This window comes from Gavialis gangeticus, unplaced genomic scaffold, assembly GCF_001723915.1.
Source record: "Gavialis gangeticus isolate Ggan-Ray unplaced genomic scaffold, GavGan_comp1, whole genome shotgun sequence".
Taxonomy (NCBI): domain Eukaryota; kingdom Metazoa; phylum Chordata; order Crocodylia; family Gavialidae; genus Gavialis; species Gavialis gangeticus.
This window is the reverse complement of record NW_017729030.1, coordinates 43,842,812-43,855,275: the sequence shown is the minus strand read 5'-3', so window position 1 is coordinate 43,855,275 and position 12,464 is coordinate 43,842,812. Positions and strand designations below refer to the sequence as shown.

Here is a 12,464-nt window from a genome sequence, read left to right as displayed (position 1 = left end):
AAAAATTTTTTTTTTTTTTTTATTTTTTTTTTTTACAAAATACTCTGACTTTCAGGAGAAGAGGCCTCTGCTCCAGAGTCTAAACTGAGACCAGGTCTCTGCCTCAACACACCTCTGTCCAGCTGCAGTCAGGTTCTCCCTCATGAAAATCTGGGCATATGGACACCTCCTCTCTCCTGGGGATAGATTCCCCTCAACTAAAATATTTGCAGGATAACTTACAAACAAACCAGCCAAAGCCTGGCCAAAAGGCTGCACATGTTGCAGTAATTAAAAGGAGTGAGGAGCTCCCACTAGGCTATGCGTAGGCACTCCCTTTATGGAAAATCTCTGAAAATCAGACACAAAGGCAGCAGATAATTTCCTCACTGAGCACCCTGGGAATTCTTGATTTCCTCCCTTGGCTATCTTGAATTCCACACCCCACAGCACATCCTCCCGAGAAGAATCAAAGGCATCCATAAAATGTACGCATTCGATCAGTGGTTCTGAAAGGAGTGCTGCAAGAGCCACAGCAGTGCAATACAGGATCCCGTGTGAAGAGGGAATTGCTCTCCTCCCCACTCTGCACCTGCCTCAGCTACCCCAACAGCACCTGCAGCTGCTCCTCTGCGGACTGCCGCTACTGCTGCTGTTGCCTTCCCTGCCCCCAGGCAGCCCCTGGGCCAGCCTCCCCCATGCTCCCAGCAGCATGCTCTGCTGCAAGCAGGCAGGCTGTTGGATGCACCGCTCAGCTTGTCCCCTTCATTTCTTCCACACTCAGAGGGACTACAGGGATGGTCACCAGCGTGTGAAATCCTGTAGGAGCAACCTGAACACCAGGGGCTGCCCTTGCCCCCTGAGCTACAGACCTGGGGTTGAAAGGGGACAGAGAGGGGAAAGAGCAGGGCACGTCAGAGGGAGGTCTTGCCCCCTCTGCCCTTAAGTGGCACCAGGCAGCTAGATTAGTAGTTCTCAACTGTTTAAGCCTCAAGGCCCCCCTCCAGATATTTCTGAATTTGGATCTAGCTCAGTGATTTTCAACTCAGGTGCTGCAAAATTCAGAAAAGGTATGGAGGGGGCTTGAGGATAAAAGCCTTGAGAGCCACTGGTATAAAAACTAACCCTTTGCTTAAAGAAAGATTTTTTTAATGTCAATTTTTTTAATAATAAATCTCAGCGTGGTGTGATTTCCTCTGGCAAGGGAATGGAATATATGTTTTGGAAGAAAAAAAAATATTTAGATCTTTATAGACGCACACACACACACACCCCCACCCACCCCTTTTTGGGTGTAAGAATGAAGTGTCCTGCCAATTTTAATCCAGAAAAAAGTGTGTCCCAGGTATCAAAAGTTTGGGAAATACTGCATTAAATGTTGATTTTTACAGCCTCATTTTTGGTTGGGCGGCTGTAGGTACCTTAGACTCATGGTCAAGAAACTATGCTGCCTGTAACTGGATAAAATGTGAGCAAGATGCCTTGCAGCATCCAGATGCCTTCATTGTCTTACTGGCCATCTTTTTCTGGCTGAAGGAACAGCATCAGCCATACATTAGGAAGAGAAATATACAGCTAGAGTGCTTCATTTCAATAGCTGGTGGTCTAGGAGCAGGAAAATAAAAGTAGTAGAGGTTTTACTTTTTCTTGCTCTTATTTTTCTTTCTTCTAGGTATTGTCTTTTCGCTGCCTTTGCCTTTTGACATTTTTCCCACAAAAAGTGAGGCAGTACAAAGCATGATTGTGGGATCACGTTTGTGTTCTGGGGCCATCACTAGAGACCTGTGTGATTTGACCTTTACTACCAGTCGCATTGTCTTTACAAGTATTAGAGCTTACAGTCTATAACGGTTTAAGAAAGTTGTTTTGCTGCATACATGTAACATACTATTTTTGTTCTTATTTTTTGGTATCTCTAGTTTGTATACATCTTGCTGGCACTGGCAGGGGGCTGTGCACATACCTAAATGAGATAAAAGGGAAGGTCATTTTATACTGTGTCCATGCCGTTTTCTAAGCCTCTCGCATATGACAAAACCGCACTTTCACCACCCCCAGATTTGACCAAGTTCAAAAGAGACTGCTTGGACTCACTGAAAAACTCTTAACCTCTGTTCAGGAGGATGGGAATTTAAAATATCTTGCTTTTCATTGCAGGCATCTGTTCCACAAATCTTGTGTAGATCCCTGGCTGCTAGACCATCGCACCTGCCCTATGTGTAAAATGAACATTCTAAAAGCTCTAGGGATTCCGGTAAGCATGGCACGTGGCCGACCAGCCACAAAGTGAAAACCTTTCCTGCTTGGGCACATGCCGATCTGTTTCTCTGTCTAGGTTCTCAAACCACCCTTAGTGCTATGGTACGCTGATTTATTTGGGGGGCGCAAGTGAATAATGCATTCCATTTTTGCTTCCCATTCTTTACACCCACCCGTTGGGAAGGGTTGGGGGTGGGTATGCGTGTGGTTTAGTTTGTTGAAGGTGTTTATTTGTTTAAGGACTTGGATGGATTTCCACGTTCTCAAGTAGACCTTTTCCGCCTCTAATGCTGATCACCAGATTTATGGCCCTTCTGTGATTGGTCCCATCCCTTATCTTACAGCATAGTTGCAGTAGGCTTCCTGCTTATGAAACCTTTCTCCCAAATAATTAAACATGGAGTGAATCATATGATATAAGGACACATTAGACTGTTTGTCACCCAGTACATTCAGAGCTGTTTAGAAATCTGCAAAAAAAAACCAAAACCAAACTGAACTGATACTTGAATTTTCAAATTCAGATGTTGCATATATCCAGTATTGCTAAAAGCAGGTATTATAAAGTTCAGTGCCTCCTCCAGCAATAATGAAACCATCTATGCATTGGGTGGAAAAGTAACTTATGACTGTACAGTTCAAAGCTGAAACACTGGTAGTTGGTGGACTAGTAGCTGCTCCAAATACCATCCCCAAGCAGAGATGGCAATATGCCAGTTTTATATATCTATGTCTGCACAGTTTTATATATCTGTGTCTACACAAGCGAGCTGTGGCAAAACAAAGGAGAGTATATGAACAAATTATGACAACTAATGTAGCTACCTCCAAGTGCAGCAATGAACTGTCACAGAGATATAATCCAAACAGACTACTGGGATGAAAAACATGGCTGGTAGCAAGTGATGTTTTATTACTCTATGGAAAAATGCAGAAGGAAAAAAAACCATGCAGATGTGTTAATTAGCTTAGAACAATCAAAACTAAAACTGCCTATGAAATTATTATTATATCACTATATATAAGCTTTTTTTCTAATATACAAATATATTGTCCACAAAGTAAAACATGAAAAGAACATTAATTTTACAATCTGAAGCATCTGGAGGTTAGGAAATGTCAGAATTAAGGTTGCCTGTGCAATTCAGCATTGTGTTATACTCTAATTACTTGATCATACAATTATTTTTTCATGGGGTCCCTGACTTAGTGCACAAGATAGGCAGTACTCACTTAGTGAGCAATTTTACAATATTTGATTTTATCCTCATTCAGTGTATGACACCATGTGTTATTTCCACATCATGCAGTCTGTGCTGAATGTAGAATTGTTCCTTTTGTCAGTGGCTTTATTACTGCAGTAGCTGAATGCTTCACAAGAATCCAAAGAAGTAAGGTAGAGTTATTATCTGAATTTTACCCATGGAGGATGTAGTCAAGTCTCCAATAATTCTGAGTGCCCAGTTTGATAAGCTTTAGGCCTGATTTTTCAGATGTGTGGTATCATCTACCATTTTTTATGTTCTTAGTACAGTTCATATTTACTTCAGTTCTAGTTCTGAATGGCAAGCACGTCTGCAAATGTGACTTGTTGTGACTCAGATTCTAGAAAATAAAGAATGTATTCTCATTTACATGACCTGCCCAACACCACATGCAAATTGTATGGCAGAAGCAGGAGTACAGTCACGTTCTCCTGAGTGCTACTGAGGAACTTTGGTAACCATGAAACATGAAATCATAGAAAATTAGGGTTGGAAGAGATCTCAGGAGGTCATCTAGTCCAACCCCCTGCTCAAAGCTAGATCATCCCCAACTAGATTATTCCAGCCAAGGCTTTGTTTAGCCAGGTCTTAAAAAACTCCAAGGTGACCTGGATACCATTGGTTAAAAACCTCTTAAAAACCTCTGGGTAACCTGTTCCATTATTTTACTACCCTCCTAGTGAGAAAATGCTTCCTAATATCTAACCTAAACTTCACTTGCTGCAACTTAAGACCATTGTTCTGTCACCTGCCACCACTGAGAATGGTCTAGCTCCATTCTCCTTTGAACCCCTCTTCATGTAGTTGAAGGCTGCTATTAAATCCGCTCTCTGTCTTCTCTTCTGTAGACTAAAGAAGCCCAGTTCCCTCAGCCTCTCCTCCGAAGTCATGTGCCCCAGCCCCCTAACCATTTTCGTTGTCTTGCACTGGACTCTCTCCAATTTGTCCACATCTTTTCTGTAGTGGGGAGCCCAAAACTGAACACAGTACTCCAGATGTGGCCTCACCAGTGCTGAATAGAGGGAAATAAACCCTTCCCTTGAGCTTCTGGCAGCACTCCTACCAATGCAGCCCAGTCTGCCGTTAGGCTTCTTGGCAACAAGGGCACACTGTTGGTTCATATTCAGCTTATTGTCCACTGTAACCCTCAGGTCCTTTCTGCAGAGCTGCTGCCCAGCCAGTCAGCCCCCAGCTTGTACCAGTGCATGGGATTGTTCCATCCTAAGTGCAGTACTTTGCACTTGTCCTTGTTGAACCTCATGGGATTCCTTTTGGCCCAATCCTCCAATTTGTTTAGGTCGCTCTGAATCCTAGCCCTACCCTCCAAAGTATCTACTGCTCCCCCCAGCTTGGTGTCATCTGTAAACTTGCTGAGGGTGCACTCTGAGCATGCTCCACCTACTGCTCTGAGCGCAGCCCCCATGCACCAAGAAAAGCTGGCACCCCTGCAGCCCAACCTGCCCTGCCCCACACAGATCTGGGGACACATCTGCCCCCCCTCCCGTGCCCTCCCAGGGTGCATACAGCAGTGGGAGCTGCCCCCCCCCCGCACCACCGAGACGAACCACAGCTTTGTCCCGTGCCCCACCCCTTCCCCACTCCCTCACTGTGGAGGGCATTCATCTGCCAGTGCACTCCCTTCCCTCCCTCCTTTCTGTCCTCCACGACAGACTTACCAGCTGCATGCAGCTCTCTATGCTGCTGGGCTGTGCTCCTCGCTACCTATGTGCTGCGCTGCAGCTGTGTGCATGCATAGGCATTTATCAGCCAAATTATCGGCCATGTTAGGCTGAATTCCGATACAATCAATGTTCTTTATATTGGTGCCGATCTGATATCAGACCAATGTATTGATGCACCTTTAATGTTTATACTTGTTTATACCCTTGATTGATTCTTTGAGTGAGCATTGGCCATGCAGGAGTTCTGTAGGTAAAGCAGTGTGTGTCATTTAAATAAAGAATAGAATCACAATAGAGACCATGCAGTTGCCCCAGTGGGAGAAAATGAAGGTTATACTTCATTTTCAATTTTGCAATCTTAATTTTTTTATTCTATTTATTTGCATAATTTTTTAAATATATTTTCCCAGATTTCTTAGAAACAAAACTGAAAAAACTCATTGCGTCATTTGGAAACCATGCTGACCACCACATGGACTGTCAGCTAGTTAGGGCTGTTGGATCTATATCACGGCTCTCTATCACTTAAGCTACTGGAGTACCAGCTAAGGTTAGGCTGTTACCATTTATGTGGACCAGGCAGTAAAAAGAAAGTGACACACCTTTTGTCCTAGAAGTTTAGACCAATTTACTGACAGCAGAGGGTTGCAGAGACTCCAGATTACTGGATTCAGGAGAAGGGGAGTGCTCTAGTGGTTACAGACCTTCTGTTTCTGCTTTGCTTGTACAGTTGCCAAATGGTAACAGATCTCTGCTGAGCATATGTGAATTGAGAATTCCATATATTCTGCACTTGGATGAATCTGATTGGAACTCCACAGGCACAACCGAAGGCACATTCCTGGCACAAAGCCATCAGCTTGCCAAATTTCAGTCCCTGGTCCAAAGTGTTCCAGTACTAGAGCTTCGCAATGAAGTGGTTATAGGATTTTGTTTAAAATGGACAAAGCAATAGGATTCCAAAAAAACTCAGCCATAGGCTGAAGGCATATGCCTATTATGGAAGAAAGCAGCCTAAGTAGTTAAAGTGAAAAGCAACTCCAGACCATGTTTTATGAAGGGAAATATTGGGAAAATTTAACTATGGGCAGTACTTTCAGCTGTTGCAGCATATGTTATCTTCCTGCCAACTGTATGCTTATTGGTATATTTTGCAAAATATTTTCTAATTAAAATGGATTTAAAAAGGTAGATCTAAATTTTTAATCAGTGCATGAAAATTTGGCAGTTTAGACACAATTAACTATTTCATAGTCAAGATTTTCAAAGTGTCATCCTGAAATAAGGTTTTAATGTAAGTAGCCAGATTTTCTCATGTTCTCAGCTCCTGTCTGTTGAATTGGACCTCCATTACAAACCTTCACCACCATTTAGGTCAGTACAAGTTTGGCCTACATCCTTGTGCTAGTACCTGTATGTGCTCTTAAAGCTTGGTATCTTTGCATCAGGGTATTTAAAGTGACTCTCCTGTCTTAAAATTTCAAAGAGCTACCTCATTTTCAGGATGATAATGTAAAAAAATTCTCTCTTTTGAGTCCTCCTCTTTTCTTTAAATGTGTTCTAAATATGCTGCACTTCTTGTAGTAGATTGGATGAGTTGGAGCCCTTCATAAAAAACGTGGTACACAATATGCTGATGCCAAAGGAAAGACTCCCATTGATTTCAGTGAGCTTAGCTCTGGATCAGACTCATGGGGTGCACCTGTATAGGGGACGAGAGAAGCCAATACAACAAACAAAACTTACCTAATGTACTTGTGTCATTCAGACAAAGAGAGTCACAAATAATGATTTTTAAAGAACAGTGCTTCATATCATTATTATTAAAGTCTGTTACTTAATACAAAAGTAAAAGTAAAATGCATGAATGAAAGTATGAATTGCTTGAACTAAAGCTGCCCAAATATCACTACTCAATGTTTTGTCTAGCTTTTCATTGGAATTTCCTATTTTAAGGATTTAAAAGTTGCTGAATAGAGTCCTGTTCTCAGAGAGGAAATGCAGATACCAGGGCAGAGAGCAGGGATCAATCACTGGAAAAAATAATTCAAGCATTTTTGTAATTACAATGCTAAAAAAAACAGCCTTTTTTTGTTAAATTGTTTAGAACTCTAAACCAAATTTGATTCTATTATGACATTTCAAAGGTATTTATAACTAAAATGGGCTCTCCAACCACTGAAAAATGGGGGAAGGGGAGCTATGTTTGTGCCCAGCAACTTTTGATTGTGCCTATAAAACTAAAATATGCATTGCTGCACTCAAAAGAATACCAGTTAAATGGGTTTCAGTAGAATTTCTTTTTCCTGAAGATTCAGTATGACTTTGTGCCAGCCATTATTTAATCTCTTCTCCAGCTCTGACTCTGCCTGCCTGTGAACTAGCTTTTTTTAATTTTCTAGTTATGTACTAATGTTTATCCTAAATTTGAGTCTGTGAACAAAAAAAAATGATCTGAGCATTTTAAATACACATATGTTTCATTAAAAACTATGGCAAAAGAAAAGATGTAGTAAAAGAAACAAAAAAAACAAGAAATTCAAAGGAAAGGGTAAACTTTTCTAACATCCTGATCCAGCAGAACACTTAAGCATATGCTTTACCTTATACAGTGAAATAGTCTCACTCCTACTCAGTTCAATAGGATTACTCCTGTACCTAAAGTTAAGCACATGTTTATGCACTTGGCTGAGTCAGATCATAAGGGCCGGAGGAATTTAGATGTCTTAAGATGTTAGCAGGCAGCTAATGAGATTTACAGAAGGGCCTCATGAGGTTATAAACCTAAATATATTAAAAATGTTGGCTGTAAGTGTTTGGTAACTCCTAAGCTTAACAGTGTGTCTGGGTACGTGCAGTTCCAAATGTTCCTCTTTCTACTTGCAGGATGTGAATGCACCTTCTCATCCGTCATCCCCTTCAGTTTTCTTTGTCATTATTTGATACCACAGCATAAAGAATCTGTTTCTGGGGAACAAATTGTATATATCCTTGCTGTGGAGAAAAGGAAATATGGCACCTCTGCTGACATGATATGGCATATTTGTTGGTAGAATTAAAATATTTTTCCTGTTGCTGTAGGTAGGCAGTTTCTAACACAACAGCTACTAATGTTAATGGAGGTGCTTTCCAGTAATCACCCTTGTGCAAACATGGGAGGAACCCACACAGAAATACTTGGAAGATTGCTAGAATTTTATTTTAGTTTGTTCATCACTTTTTAATTCATGAGGCGGTACTTAGAGAAAGCTAGTAGAAATCTCAGCACTTAAAAACAGAAGCAAGCTATCTAGCATTTTTCTTTCAGGGCATTGTCACGTGCTTGCTGGATATGTCATGAGTTTTAGTTTGGAGATGAAACTTCTGTTTTATTTTTGTGCATTCTTGTTTTTTTTTTAATATACTTGGCTTGTCTGAGACTACAGAACTGGGAAGACTGAGGATAGCATATAGCTCCTGAAATTATTGTTTTTCCATTATTTTCAGCTAAGAGCAATAAATGACATTATAGGCAAAATATAAAGCCCAGGCAGATATTAACATGGTAATCACAATATAAATCATAATATGCTACATGTTCAAAGAATTTTTAGTGGGATAAAATGGCAAACCAGCCACAAAGATGTTCCACATCTGGTTTGTATCAGGCTTTAAACTAAATGTGTGGCTTATGTTCTGGACACCTGATTGTTGGCACTGGGCATAGGGCAGCCTTGAATCCTGGACCCAAGACCTGAGGCTGCCCACTGGCAGATCCTACAGAGGCATCCCTAGGTCCTACACCTGAAAATTGGAGCTGCCCTCTTCCCTGCTGCACAGGACTTAACATGTCATTGTGCAGGGGACATTTAAAGCTGTAGCTGATACTACAGGGTGGGCAGCTGGGTATTGGAGAACTCCCAACCCCCAGCCATTGTGCAGCTGGGGACAGGAATTTTATACCTGATCCCAAAAATCACACGCTCTGTCATGAACTTCTGGTGTGGCAGGACTTTTGATTTTTGGAATCGGGCATAAAGTTTTTCAGATCCCAACTGCACAATTACATCAACATCTACCAGCAGCCTTAACATCATAAATATTTTCCATTATGTAGCCAGTTCTCTTTATTCTGCTTTTTCTCCCACACACAAATGTATGTGCCCACTAGTAATGCTTGTCAGTTCTCTATCTTTACTACAAACTCTGATACCAACTCAGTAGAATATGCAGTATTTTCACACATGCATCCTGTTCCAGAATATAATACACACTTTGGTTTTGAAAGGCAGAATGAAGGAAAAAGAGATGGTTCCAGAATTATGGCAGCATAGAGCAGAGGCAGAGCATTATCCTCTGCTAGCTCCCTCTTCCTTTCCCATTAATTAAAGCTGAATCCCTAGCTGCTGCTGAGGATTAGTCTCAATGGGTGATGATTTTTGAAGAGAGCTAAAGAGTTGCTAAGGCTCTGAAATAGCAGGAGAGAGACCAGAGGCAGCTACCAGACAGCAAAAATGCCCTTTAAAAGGTTAGCTTGGGTAGTGGAACATCAAGACCATTAAAAAGGAGAGAGGATCATTAACACCTGTGGAGTCAAGAACAAAGAGTCATTAAGTCAATTGACTCCCTCTCTCCCTGTTACTATTCAACTGCCCTGAATAGTAATATAATAGCTGCTGTACTGAGGAGCAGGAAACAAAGCAGGGTTCTTCTATCCCTGGCAGAAAATCAGCTTCCCTGCTTAAAACACTAATCTCAATTTGGAGGGAAAGGTATGTGTTGTATGTGAGAAAATATGGTATTATTTTGGGAAAGGAATGATTTAGAAGGTACAAATTCACTTCCATAGAGTGCCTGGGTTTATGCTCATAATCTGACTCTGCATAAATGTGCTCATCTTTGACCTCATACTTCACCAAATTTTGAGAGAAAAATATATTATAGATTGTAATACTTTTTTGTGATAAACATTTCTCCACATACTCTTAAGTCTTACCACATATGCTATTAGGAGGATATAAGTACACAGAAAGCAAACTAACTGTGTATTTTTTGGATGTTACCATTTATGGGCTGGAACTTTTAAATATTCATAAGTGGTGCCATTGAAATCGGTGAGGTGGCATTATTAGCAGTAGGTAAATGATTTAAAGAGAAAGGTGCAGAGGAAATTAAATGTATTGTGCTATGAAAGCTCATAGTTTCTTCTTTTTATTTCCATTAGCCAAATGCAGACTGCATAGACGATATACCTCCAGATTTTGAAGCTTCCATAGGTGGACCTCCAACCAATCAGATTACAGGAGCTAGTGATATAACTGTGAATGAAAGCTCCGTAGCTTTGGATCCTCCTGTCCGGACCGTGGGAGTGTTACAAGTCATCCAGGATGTAGATCCCTTTCCCCAGGTTGGGGAGGGTAACTTCACAACAAGCAGTAAGTTTCTACTTTGAGTAGTTTGCACTACTTGTCATCTAAAAGCATTATGCAGAAACTGAAATAACAAGGCAAGTTTTGGAGGGCATTTTTTCCCCTGGAGTGTTTTCATTTCTTTAAATTTGGCTGAAATCTAGAGGAGATAAGGAACTTGGCTTAAAGTGGCAACCTTGAGTATCATGTAATACTACTCCATCACACCCTTCCCAACACTGTACCAGTGAATGTATTAAATATGATAAACAGCAAAATAAAACTGAAGAATCTCTGAACAAACTATATAAAGCAACAAGCAATAGATTGAAGTGCTATGGTCATCTTTGGAATTTACTTCAGTACATGTGAACTCTTTCACCTTGTTCTTCTATGATAACCTATACTTATGCTCTAGCTCGTATGTTTAATATGCTTGTTAGATGCATTTTCTGCTTAGTTGAGCTGGTCCTTTTCTCCTTGTCTGGCTTAATTCAAAATACTGTTTTTACATGGGTGGCCAAATCACGTGACACTCTTAAAAATAGAAAGGAAATACTGCCATTGTTTACTTATTCATATATTAATTCCTGAATTTGATTTTCTTTAGTTCTTGCTTATTATTTATTCTCAGAAGTCACTTATTAGTAACTGATTATTTGAGCTTGAGCCATTTGTGTGCAAATCATTAACTCTGAGGCATTCACATCTCAGAAGTGTTGTGTTCTGCAACTCCCAGATCTGTCAAGCTTTAAACTAAATGTGTGGCATATGTCCTGGACACCTGATTGTAGCTAGGAGAAGGAGGACGTTTAGCAATTCCAGATATACTTAAAATGGGAAGCTATTTGTGCTTCAGTAGCATAATACAAAAGATGGGGTTATAAACATTTTCTCTATTGTATGTTCCCTAACTTTGTAATTCAGAAACAATATATGTTGAATTTCTTTATGCCTTTTCATTATTTTCTTTATATCACTTGGAGTTTTACAGGCTCATGTTATTGATATCTATTCATCTTTTCAAAAGGAGTATTGGTCAGAAAGCCTATACTGAAAAACAGATATTTTTTAAAATTCAACAAGTAACAGTTTACTAGTTGTTTGTCCAAAAAGAAAACATAGTAGCAGTAATAGATGTTTTTACCCTGTTTTTTCCTAGTAATTTTTACTTTTTAAATGGATACATGTATACTAACAATCCCCAAATACCATCCCCTCTCCCTAAATAACATCTTACATTAAAAAAAAGCTTGTTAGTTCAAATGAGTGTTAGAAATTCTCACTTTTGTCCAAAAGTGAAAGGCAACTAAAAGGCATCTTTCTGAGCAGTTAATCTATACTTATGTGTATATGCACATGCAGGTGTATGTGTGCTTGCATCATGGGTGTGCTTGTGGGCAGAAAACACCCATGTGCCTGCATGACCTAGGATACAAGAACGTGACAAATACTAGTTTAGGTACAGGACTTGCCAAGATCCTAGGCTTGTAGGTATTTTAATCATCACTGTCATCACCCTTGCTTAGATATTTTATTACTTTTTGTGAATGGAAAAAGAAGGAAAATAAAATGAGGTCCAAATGAGAAATAGCAAAAGCAGAGACAGCGTAGGGTGGGCAGCAGCAGCGAGGAGACCCCAGCATTGATCTCTGCTCCTTGCAGAGCCAGGTTGTGTGGCAGGGCAGTGCTGGTCCCTGCAGCACGACCTAGCTCTGCAGGAAGCAGAGATCTGCTCCGGGGTCTCCTCACTGCTTCTACCCAGCTCGCGCTGTCTCTGCTTTTGCTATTTTTCATTTGAACCTCATTTTATTTTCCACTGCCTGCCCCACACTGCTCCATCTCTCTGCTCCCTGCGAAGCCAGGTTGCACAGCAGGGACCAGCACTGCCC

The 12,464-nt window shown here is 40.7% G+C and overlaps 1 protein-coding gene across 1 annotated transcript in view; it reads left to right on the top strand.

The window, feature by feature from the left end:
- Positions 1-12,464, top strand: part of RNF150 (ring finger protein 150) — a gene marked incomplete at its 5' end in the record, with an annotated part of 242,760 nt that overhangs the window by 190,660 nt on the left and 39,636 nt on the right. The window contains 2 exons of the mRNA XM_019521834.1: positions 2,137-2,233; positions 10,389-10,599. Of these exons, the coding sequence (XP_019377379.1) occupies positions 2,137-2,233; positions 10,389-10,599 (308 nt within the window). The remainder of the gene's footprint in view (positions 1-2,136; positions 2,234-10,388; positions 10,600-12,464) is intronic.